Genomic DNA, 12,011 nt, shown 5'->3' on the forward strand with positions numbered 1-12,011 from the left:
AGCATGGCTTTGGTTGCCTCCTGCAGCATTCTCTACCTGCATTCTGCAACTCCATTCTCCTGAGGAGAATTTGCTACAGTCAACCTGTGGCGTATGCCTTTTTGGCAGAAGAAGTTCTGCAACGCAGACCTGGTGAACTCTCCACCGCGATCTGTTTGAAAGCTCTTGACCTGCAGTGAGAACTGTAGTTCTACTGCCATTATCCAGTCTTTCACCAAAGCAGCGGCCTCTCACTTGTACTTTAGAGAGAAAATCCACCCATTTTTGGAATAATCATCCACCAGAGATAGCACAAATTTGGCCCCACCCAGACTGGCAACTGACATAGGGCCGCAAAGGTCTGCATGGACTAGCTCAAAAGGTTTTAGAATGTTTACAATCGGGGGGGGGATTGACTTCCTTTTTAGATCGCCCCCGCTCGTGCCAAATCCGAAAAAAATTTCTTTTTTTCTCCTTTTGTACCTGGTTTCCCAATTACTCACAGGTTGTTGTTCATAGTCCAAATTTAAAATGGAAGAAGCCAGCGCTCTCCGTTGAATGGCATGCGGCTGCGCTCGGCAGGGGAAGCGATAGACCCAAAGCACCACGCCACTCCCCGGCACCCGATCCGTAGCCTTTAAAAAGGCTCCTTCACGAGTCGGGAGGGCGCTAGCGGTGCCAGCCGGGTCCCCATGTCCACGGGCTCCGTGCCCATGGTTTTTGAGGGTCCCCGCGTCGCCGGCGCGGTAGGACCCAGCCCCTGCCGAGCAGACTCCCTCCGGAGCTCGGAGGGAGTCCGCCATTCGGCGATGGCGCCAACCCGGAAGTCCCACACGACTAACAATTTTTTTAAAAAATTAAGAGACATAAAAGAAAAGGAATGATTAGATATAGATAGAAAGAAAAACAAACATAAAAAGTTTAAAGTTTAAAATTAATTCCATCCTTCAATCTCCTTTATCTCATCACCTTAGTTCTTTGACCCCCTCACACCTCCCCTTTTGTATTCCCATTTAAAAAGTCCTTTCAGCAAATCCTTACCCTCTGTCATTTTTCATAACTCTGCGTCATCACCTATTGTAAATATATATTTCTAAGTATTAACAATCTATACTTGCATATACTTTAAAAAACATTTAACCAATACCACTTATTTTCCATCCAGCATCACTTTAACTTTCCTTAATTTTGCAGTGTTTCTCCAAATAATCTTTAAATTTCTTCCAATCTTCTTCCACCGACTCTTCTCCCTGGTCACGGATTCTGCCAGTCATTTCTGCCAGTTCCATATAGTCCATCACCTTTTGCCATTCTTCCAGAGTGGGTAGATCTTGTGTCTTCCAATACTTTGCGATGAGTATTCTTGCTGCTGTTGTTGCATACATAAAAAAAGTTCTGTCCTTCTTTAACACCAACTGGCCGACAATGCCCAGGAGAAAGGCCTCTGGTTTCTTCAGGAAGGTATATTTAAATACCTTTTTCAATTCATTATATATCATTTCCCAGAAGGCTTTAATCTTTGGGCACGTCCACCAATGGTGAAAGAATGTACCTTCAGTTTCTTTACATTTCCAGCATTTATTATCGGGCAAATGGTAGATTTTTGCAAGCTTGACTGGTGTAATGTACCACCTGTATACCATTTTCATAATATTCTCTCTTAAGGCATTACATGCCGTAAATTTAATACCTGTGGTCCATAACTATTCCCAGTCAGCAAACATAATATTATGTCCAATGTCCTGTGCCCATTTAATCATAGCAGATTTAACAGTCTCGTCTTGAGTATTCCATTTTAACAGCAAGTTATACATTCTTGAAAGTATCTTAGTTTTGGGATCTAACAGTTCTGTTTCCAACTTTGATTTTTCCACCTGGAAGCCAATTTTTTTATCCAAATTGTAAACCTCTCTTATTTGATAATAATGAAGCCAATCTCGCACTCTGTCTTTTAATTTCTCAAAACTCTGCAATTTCAATTTGTCTCCTTCTTGCTCCAAAATCTCCCAATATTTTGGCCACCTGGCCTCCATATTGAGTTTTTTTTTGAGCTTTTGCCTCCATCGGTGACGACCACCTCGGGGTTTTATTTTCAAGTAAGTCTTTATATCGTGTCCAGACATTAAACAGTGCTTTCCTGACAATATGATTTTTAAATGCCTTATGAGCTTTAACCTTGTCGTACCACAAGTATGCATGCCATCCAAAAACATTATTAAAACCTTCTAGGTCCAAAATGTCTGTGTTCTCAAGAAGCAGCCAGTCCTTTAACCAGCAGAAAGCTGCTGATTCATAATAGAGTTTAAGGTCTGGCAGGGCAAATCCCCCTCTTTCTTTAGCATCAGTTAATATTTTAAACTTTATTCTGGGTTTCTTGCCCTGCCAGACGAATTTAGAAATGTCACTCTGCCACCTCTTGAAACACTCCATCTTGTCTATTATCTGTAACGATTGAAACAGAAATAACATTCTTGGCAATACATTCATCTTAATAACTGCAATTCGACCCAACAAGGAAAGCTTCAAATTTGACCATATTTCTAGATCCCTTTTAACGTCTGACCAACACTTTTCATAATTGTCCTTAAATAAGTTCCCATTTTTAGCTGTCATATTGATCCCCAGGTATTTCACCTTCTTGACCACTGTTAAACCTGTCTCATTCTGAAACCTCTCACTTTCGTTCATTGTTAAGTTTCTCTCAAGCACTTTAGTTTTTAGCTTATTCAACTTAAATCCTGCCACCTGACCAAACTCTTGGATCAGTTCTAATACTCTTTTGGTACTAGATTCTGGCTCCTGTAATGTCAAAACTAGATCATCTGCAAAAGCTTTCAGTTTGTATTGTTTAGCTCCGACCATTATACCTTTAATCAGATGGTCCCTCCTAATCATGTTTAACAGAACCTCCAGGACGGAGATAAAAAGCAAAGGGGAAATTGGGCAGCCTTGTCGTGTCCCTTTCTCTATCTTAAATTCCTCTGTTGCCACATTGTTAACTATTAATTTAGCCTTTTGCTCTGAATAAATTGCACTTATACCATTTTCGAACCCTTGACCAACCCCCATACCTGAAGGTTTTTCTTCATAAAACTCCAAGAAATATTATCAAAGGCTTTCTCGGCATCCACAAAAATTAAAACTGCTTTTGTGTTGATTTCCTCTTGCAACTTCTCCAATATGTTAATTATATTCCTCGTGTTGTCAGACAAATGTCTGCCTGGGAGAAAGCCAGCTTGATCCTTGTGTATCACTTCCTTTAAGACTTTTTTTAACCTCTTGGCCAAAATGTCAGCAAAAATTTTGTAATCCACATTTAAGAGAGATATGGGTTGGTAGTTCTTAAGTTGTGTCTTTTCAGACTCAATTTTTGGTATAAGTGTAATGAATGCTTCTTTCCACGACTCTGGCGCTTTTCCCCCCTCCAAAATTTCATTACAAACCTCCTTTAGTGGTTGAATTAACCAATCCTTCAAAGTTCTATAGTATTTTGAGGTTAAACCGTCCGGCCCTGGAGATTTCCCCAACTGCATATTCTGAATTGCGTCTTCTACCTCCTGTTCTGTGACTCTGTAGTTCAACATTGTCTTGTTTTCTTGTGAGATTTTTTGAAGTCCATTTGTTCTCAAGAACTGGTCTATATCAAACTCTTTCTGTGGCCCTTGTGTATATAATTGTTTAAAGTACCTCTGGAAGCATTTTCTAATTTCCGCTGGATTCTGGATATTTTTTCTCTCCACTTCCAAATTGGTAATGGTATTAAGTTTTTGTCTTTTCTTCATCTGCTAAGCTAGCAGTTTCCCACATTTGTTTGCCGATTCAAAAGTCTTTTCTGTCTTGCCCACAAAGATGGGACCTGTCCAAGTTTGTATTTGCTTATATTTTGTTTTCCTCATGACCTTTCTGCATTTTTTATTTTTTAAGAGGGCAAATTGAAAGAGAAATTGTATGGCAGGTAGTGGAAGAATAAAAGGGTACGTTTGGGGGGAAACAAAACTAAAACCTGGGGGTGGCCTCCTCAAATATTTTTGGGGGGGCCCAAGAGCCCCAGGCCTTTAAGAGTTGGCAGCTATTCCCTACACCCACAGGTCCCAGGATGGTTACAACATTTAAAAAACAAAATAAAAACACAAAACACCACATTTTAAAAGGGCATTGTCAATCAGCCAAAGGCCTGGTTTAAAAAGTGTGGATTTGCCTGGCTCCTAAATCTGTATAATGGTTTTTCAAACCTTTGTATGAATTCTTTGATGGGAAGTGAAATGGGAGCTCTGACTGAAGCTCTTTCCACATTCCACACACTGATAGGGTTTCTCCCCTGTATGAATTCTTTGATGGAAAGTGAGAGAGGAACACTGACTGAAGCTCTTTCCACATTCAAAGCACTGATATGGTTTCTCTCCTGTATGAATTCTTTGATGGGGAGTGAGAGAGGAGCTCCGACGGAAGCTCTTTCCACATTCCACACACTGATACGGTTTCTCTCCTGTATGGATTCTTTGATGGGAAGTGAGAGAGAAGCTCTGACTGAAGCTCTTTCCACATTCAAAGCATTGATAGGGTTTCTCCCCTGTATGAATTCTTTGATGGGAATTGAGATTGGCCCTCTGACTGAAGCTCTTTCCACATTCCACACACTGATATGGTTTCTCCCTTGTGTGAATTCTTTGATGGAAACTGAGAGAGGAGCTCTGACTGAAGCTCTTTCCACATTCCATGCACTGAAAGAGTTTCTCCCCTGTATGAATTCTTTGATGGGAAGTGAGAGAGGAGCTCCGACTGAAGCTCTTTCCACATTCCACACACTGATAGGGTTTCTCTCCTGTATGAACTCTTTGATGGGAAGCGAGACAGGAGCTATGAGTGAAGCTCTTTCCACATTCCACACACTGATAGCGTTTCTCCCCTGTATGAATTCTTTCATGGGAAGTGAGAGAGGAGCTGTCAGTGAAGCTCTTTCCACATTCCACACACTGGTAGGGTTTTTCCCCTTTATGAATTCTTTGATGGGAAGTGAGAGAGGAGCTATGAGTGAAGCTCTTTCCACATTCCACACACTGATAGGGTTTCTCCCCCGTATGAATTCTTTGATGGGAAGTGAGAGAGGAGCTCCGATTGAAGCTCTTTCCACATTCCACACACTTATATGGTTTCTCTCCTGTATGAATTCTCTGATGGGAAGTGAGATTGGATTTATTATTGAAGCTCTTTCCGCATACTACGCACTGATAGGGTTTCTCCCCTGTATGAGTTCTTTGATGGGAAGTGAGAGAGGAGCTCTGACTGAAGCTTTTTCCACATTCTATGCCCTGATATAGTTTCTTTCCCATGAGATTTTGTTGATGGGGAGTGGAACAGGAGTTCTGACTACAGCTTTCTCCACACTCCAAATTTTTACGTGGCTTCTCCTCTCTGGGGATTTTGTCGTGGTCACCTTTGTTCTCAATTTCCAATTCATCACAATCTGCAATGGAAACAAAAGGGATTAGAGCCTCAGGAACAAATGGAGAAGAACTGAAGGGAGTTGGGTGTGTGTTCATTACCTGTGTTGTTTGTCATTAACCAACATATTAATTATGAGATTCTGATGTGTTGTTGAATGTTGGTTTGTTTGATATACAGTAGTGGTCAAAATTATGGAAGAATTATGGAAAAATGGGTATTTCAGAGGTTTGATGGCTCAAACACTACTTCTTTGGGAGTAATATCATAAAATTATATATCAATGGGAAGATAATTTAATCAAGAATGCAAATCAACATCGTTCATTTAATTATCTGTATTCTATCAAATGTTATAGCCAAATAACCAGAAAAAGGAAGCACAATTTGCTTAATTTGTAAAACATAATAAAATTATAGAAATGGCACAAAACGCTGATTGGTCACCCAGAAAGAGATATAAAAATGTACTATTAAGTGAGTTATGAAGAAATTAGATGAAAGATTGGGAAAAACAACCAAAGATGGCCTTTCTATACTTTTGAAGAGGTATAAGGAAACTCAATCACTACAAAATCAGACTGGTAAAGGCAGGAAAAGGTGCACAAAGGCAGATAACGATCGAAGAATGGAGAGACTGTCTCTACATGACAGAAGAATATCATCTGGCTGTATACTAGATGACATGGCGCAATGTACTGTGAAGTTGAGTGCAAGGACTGGTCTAAGGAAAAAGCCATTGTTATCTCTCAAGCAAAGATTGAAAATATTAAACCCTTGTTAACTGGACAGCGGAACAATGGGACAGTGTTATTTGGAGCATTGAGACCCAAATCCCCTTGCTTGGTAGTGACGGCATGAAATACGCAAGGAGAAAAATCAGAGAAGATTTACATCCTACTTGCATTACACCGACCGTAAAACACCCAGATAGGTGTGATGATCTGGGGTTGGATGGCAGCAAAAGGTGTGGGCAGAATTTGCGTCATTTGGGGAATATAAATGCCCCAAAATACATAAATGAAATACTTTAGCCCAAACTGAAGCATTCCGCAGGTGATCCTTACCCAGATACTGAAGCATTTATATTTGTTTGTTTGTTTGTTTGTTTTCTATTTCAACAGGATTGAGTTCCATGTCATTTTGCTGCTTTGTGCAAAAGGTGCTTTCAAGATACAGTGGTACCCCGCAGGACGAATGCCTCGGAAGTCGAAAAACTCGCTAGACGAAGGAGTTTTTCGTTTTCTTAGCCGCTTCACAAGATGCATTTCCCTATGGGCTTGATTCGCAAAACGAACCTTGCCCCGCAAGCTCCGGGGATAGCGGGGAAGTGCAGCGCGTCTTCCCCGCTGTCCCCGGACCTCTTTTGAAGCAAGGGGCGACGGGGAGAAGATCGCTTCTCCCCGTTGCCAGCCCCGCAATCTGCGGGGACAGAGGGGAAGGCGCGCTCCCCGCTGCCCCTTCCCTTCCTTTAAAACAGGTCCGGGGACAGAGATTGCGGGGCAGGCAACGGGGAGAAGATTATTAGATTATTAGAGGGATTAGATTATTATTATTTATGTTTCATGATTATATATGTGTTGGAAGCCGCTCAGAGTGGCTGGGGCAACCCAGCCAAATGGGCAGGATAGGGGAAAAAATTACTATTATTACCACAGTGGTACCTCGATATAAGAACAGTCCTGTTCCGGAAAGGATTAAGTTTGTAAACTGAGGTACCACTGTATTACTATTACTATCATCATCCTCATCCTCATCACTGCTACTACTACCTGAGATTCCATAAGCCCAGTTCTTCTCTGGGATGAATTTTGTTTGGCCCAGTCATGGCATCCCCTCCATCTCCAATGTCAGTTGTCTCTTTGGTCAACCCAAGACTGACAGGAGCAAAAACAAAACCAGAAAACCTAAAGCTACTTATCTTTCCTAACAATTCTGAAGCTGACATTTAATATGGCCTGGGGAGTTCAGACCAGCCCAATCCTGGTAGAAAAAGGAATAATTTGAGGAAGATTGTTCAAAGGAAAAACTGTAATTTACTCTTTATTGTGGGGGTGTTAGGTTCCCAGGTGTTATAGGGGGTGCTGTTGAGCTCTGTAAAAATAGATGACGTTGGTCCCATAATTTTTTGAATTTCCAGGCAGATATGACGATCCCACAGGGAGCCTTACCAAGAGAGGCCACGATTCCACGATTCTCCTCCATGACGTCCTTATGCAGAGCTCTCTGGTCAGGATCCAGCAACGCCCACTCCTCGTCCGTGAAACGAACAGCGACATCTTCAAAGCACACTGGACCCTAAAAGAAAAAAAGAAATGTCCTCCTCTGAGACAGCAGAAATTTGATCTGCTACACAATGCTCTGTTGTTTCATTCCTGTTAATTGCAGTGTTGTTTCAATAGGGTTGCTTTGCTGCACATTTTAAATATGGATGCTTACTTTATTCTGGATTTTAATTCTGGGTATTCGTCTTTGTGCAAATGCGTGGTTCTCCACATTGTGTTTTCCAAGTCATAAGATGGAAAGATCCACTTTCTCCTTTCCTCATGAGCTGTTCTCGGGAGTTCCCTCCCAATGCCCTAGAGCCAAATTCAAGGGGTTCATGGGGGCATGGAGGGGGGAGCAATGGGGGGCAGGCCCCATTTTGTAGTGGATGGGGCTGGTTAGGTGAATCCAGGCCACTATTTGTTCACATTTGTCCACCCCTTAGAAACCAATTTTAGCATTCATTGATCAATCTTGTATAAGGTTACCAATTTTTTTTCAATGAATCCGGGGACACTAAGTATAAATAAATAAATAAATATTACTACATGTGTGGGACGTTGATGATGCAGCGATGGGGGTGGCAGAGGGGCGGCCAACACCTTGACCTCAACCGCGTTTCCCCTTCCTCCAAGGCTTCTATCTCCTCTCTCCATGAGCCTGGGTAGCCCATGAGTTGTTGGTTCATCGGTGGTGGTGATGGGGAAGCGCTGTGCGGTGGGTCAGGCATGGAAGGCGAAGAAGGAAGGCCAAGAGCAGCCGCAAGGCTCGGGCAGCGTGATGCCTCCCTTCTCATCAGAGCAGCCCCAATTCCATTCCTACTTGCATGCTAGCAGGAGGGAGCGTAAATCCCTTAGCTGCAAAGCGAGGCTTTACACTGCCTTTCGGAGCAGCCTCATCCCAACTGCTGCTTGCGTGCGTGCAAGCAGTAGGGGGCAGGGATCTCTCAGGCAGCTCTGGGCTGCTGAGTCTGCCACTGCTGCATTTCCCGGGGACATTAGGTGAAATCTGGGGACATTCCAGGGATGGTATTTGTCCGCAGAATTATTGACAAATCTGAGAACTGTCCCTGGGAAAAGGGGGCGTCTGGTAACCGAAGTCAAGAAATAAAATAAGACTGTTTTGAATGGCCATCTGACTCTCGCATGATCTAGCAGAGATTCCTGCAATGTACAGGGTCTCCTGGCTCTGAGAGACAAGCAGGGAGGGTGGCTTCTGGCAAAAGGAGAGGGATCCACCGGTGGCTCTTCCTTATCCTGACTCACCTCTGCCTCCCGACCTTCCTCTCCCACTCGCCTCCTTCCTCTTCTGCCTCTGATTCTGCACTGCATTCTGCCACAGAGTCTCCCAGCTCACTAAGCCCTGTAACCCCTTCAGCTTCTGACACCTCCTCTTCCCAGTCTTCTCCCTCTTCTCCCTCTGACCGCTCATCCTTCTTCTACCTCCACTCCTTCGGCTCTGAGCCGTCTTCCCTTCCTGGTTCCCCAGCTGCTTCCTCCCACCATTCCTCTGTCCCCAACCAGTGCATGACATTGCTCCATCCCTCGGCCTCTGTCGCCACAAGGCAGCTTCCCCTGACCTTATCTGGTTCCACAGCCGCTGCTTCCCTTCTGCCCCCATGAAAAGACGGATCAGGAAGTCTTGCTGGCATCATTCTGTCACCTGCAAGAGAAAAACGGTGATCAGGACGCCTGGAGTGCCTGCGTCTCTCACAGGTGAAACAGGGCATCTCTTACTACAGATGGGCCTTTGAGAAAGACTTACCTACTGAGAGCAGTTGGACGTTTGTGCCCATTTCATATGTTTGTGGTGCAGAAATAAATCTCCCCTCCTCTGGACCCTTGTTCCCAACTGTCTCCCCACAAAACAAGATGATAACAACTCACAGATGAGTTGGAAAACCAACAGAATGAGACCAAATGGGGGAAAACCACCTTCCTCCTTACCCAGTGGCCTCTCTCTGGTGTCCAACGGAGGCCTCTCTGCCTCACAGGAATCCAGGTCCATTTCTGCAAAGAGATCCTTTCCCTGAAAAAGAAACAAGGATTCAAAACAGAATGGTGAGAAATATTAGAAAGAGAATGGCAAAATGTTGAAGGGTGTGAGGTCTCATTCCATAGATGCTTTCCTAGAAAATGGATGTGTCATCAGCAGATCATTATGGGATGTTCTCTGTCCTGTTTGGAGCCCCTTGGGAGTATCCAGACGAAAGTCTCTCTCACCTGCTTTCTCTCCTCTGCCTGACTCAGGAGGAAACCTTCGGCCAGGGCCACCGCCTGGGAACTGGTCTCTGCCCCGCATTCCCTCACCCAGCTCTCCATCTCCAGGGGAAGGACAGCCAGGAACTGCTCCAAGATCACCAGGTCCAGCATCTCAGCTTTCGTGTGCCTTTCTGGCTTCAGCCACTGATGGTCAAGGTGGTAGAGTCGGCTGCAAACCTCTCGGGGTCCTTTGGCCTCCTGGCAGCAGAACTGCCTCAACTGCTGGCTCTGCACCTCTGAGCGGAGGGTGTCCTCCTCACCCAGGATCTTCTGCACTGGGTTTTCCCAAAATCCCCCACTGCTCCCAGTTTGGCTGGCATGGCCTCTTCCTGTTCCAGGGCCAGCTGAGTTTCGCGCATCCATCTGTGCTCTCAGGAAGCCTCTGAGAGATCGGAAGGAACCCTTTGGTCTTCTGACAAGTTCTGTCCGTCTTAATGAGAAGCTCTAGCAAATCCTACAAAGCAAATACATTGTTCTGTTAGAGAATTTGCAGGACAGGGGGGGAAATGGTTCCCTGAGCAAGCATGGATGAGTCTTGCTGGGAACCAGGGCTGGACTGCACCGCATCCTAGACCATGAGCTATATTTTTGAAAAGAAAGAGGAGGAAGAGGAGAAGAAATAAATCTCTAGCCTTCTAGCCACGCAAAATGTGGAGGCAACTGAAGGGATTTCTGGGAGATTAATCAACCAGGTTTCTGCAGCCTTCCTGTCAATGCATGAAGTCAGAACCAACTGACAAGGGAGTCATTTGTATTTTGTGAAAAACGGATGCTTGGCTCTAGTGGGGGTCCTCACCCGGGGGTCCTCAGGAGTTGCTCCCCCCCACTCCCCTGTTTCTGTCTCCTTTTCTTGCACTTGGACTCTCTGCTGCTCTCCAGACAGACTCCTGGGGTGGGGTCCCTTTTTCTTTGCTCTGAGGGCCAGGTATGTATCTGATCAACCCCCTGAGGGCCAAGTGAGCAGGCCAAAGACATCTACCTTGATAATTAGCCGGGTAATTTATTATTATTATTATTATTATTATTATTATTATTATTATTATTCTGTTAGATAGCTTAACACACACACAGCGATTGATGCCAAGGCCCTTGGAGGCTCAGTGAGCAGCAGCGCCCATTTCCGGCTGCTTTGCCAGTAACAATCCCTTTGGGACAGAGAGGATGTGGTCCTGGGATGCCATGCTCTGGGTGCGAGGGGATTGCTGCAGTGGCCTCCGTGGGGAGCTTTCCTAGGAGACGACTGGGAAACTGGTTTGCAATGCAGCAGCCAGACTAGGGGCTGGGATAGCTCTCTTTGTTCCTGGCCTTTCTCTCCCACCTTTCCTTCCTTCCTCCACGTGGGGTTTTCTTTGGGGGGGGGGCTAGTCCACCTCCTCCTCCAAACCATTTGCACATGTTTCCTCTGTCGTGCAATGAGGCTGAGCGATGTCACACAGAGTTAAAGTCCCAGGGACTCCTTTCTTTAAAGAAGGGAGATCTTTTCAGAAAGTGGGGGGCGGAGGGCCAAATGAGTTTGGGATCCTCTGATCTCCAGGCAGGAGAGCGTGGCAGACCTGGCCCCTCCCGGATCAGGCCCCCCAGGCATCCTCCCCTGCTGCAGCCCTGGGACCCCCACCGTCTCCCCACTGCACCCTCTGGGGGGAGAGAGAGGAGACTCACCAGATCCCGGGAGGGGACAGCGAGGCAGCCCTTGCAGGAGAGACCCCAAAGCAAGGAAAGGACTGGGGAGGGAGGGGCCTTGGCTCTGGAGGACCTGGCCCCCTCTTGCTTCCTGGCCTCTCTAGGAAGGCAGCTCACTTCCCTTTAACCCTTGCCAAGACAAGTCCCTCCAGCTCAGCCCTCTCTCGCTTGGCAGAACCTCAGATTCTTCTTATTTTTTATGGATTAAGAGGGGCAGCTGCCCCCCTGGCTACGCCAATGCCCAGATATCCTTTGGGGGGTGAGGCTCTTGGCTGGACTCTGAGCATCTCCCTCCCTTGGGCGGAAGCCAGAGGAAGAGCTTGCAGGGAAAAGGGCTTTGCAGGAGGCAAGGAAGCTCCTCCTAGAATTCAGGAGAGGAGAGATA

At 45.4% G+C, this 12,011-nt stretch overlaps 1 protein-coding gene across 2 annotated transcripts in view; it reads right to left on the minus strand.

Moving 5' to 3' along the window:
* Positions 1 to 11,703, minus strand: part of LOC308579485 (uncharacterized protein) — a 49,609-nt gene extending 37,906 nt beyond the window's left edge. The window contains exons 1-6 of one of the 2 annotated variants that reach the window (XR_014004498.1): positions 11,606 to 11,703; positions 9,893 to 10,400; positions 9,632 to 9,713; positions 9,265 to 9,347; positions 7,592 to 7,718; positions 3,983 to 5,443 (exon numbers count right to left, since the gene is read on the minus strand). Coding sequence is in view for 1 of the 2 variants with exons in the window: in XM_081214049.1 (XP_081070175.1) it covers positions 4,206 to 5,443; positions 7,592 to 7,718; positions 9,265 to 9,347; positions 9,632 to 9,713; positions 9,893 to 10,309 (1,947 nt within the window). In the remaining variant the exon portion in view is untranslated. Of the gene's footprint in view, positions 1 to 1,130; positions 5,444 to 7,591; positions 7,719 to 9,264; positions 9,348 to 9,631; positions 9,714 to 9,892; positions 10,401 to 11,605 lie in introns of those variants that run through there. The other variant, XM_081214049.1, reaches the window with a different exon arrangement.
* Between the last annotated feature and the right edge of the window lie 308 nt (positions 11,704 to 12,011).

This window comes from Podarcis bocagei (assembly GCF_964188305.1).
Source record: "Podarcis bocagei genome assembly, contig: HAP1_SCAFFOLD_44, whole genome shotgun sequence".
Lineage (NCBI taxonomy): Eukaryota > Metazoa > Chordata > Lepidosauria > Squamata > Lacertidae > Podarcis > Podarcis bocagei.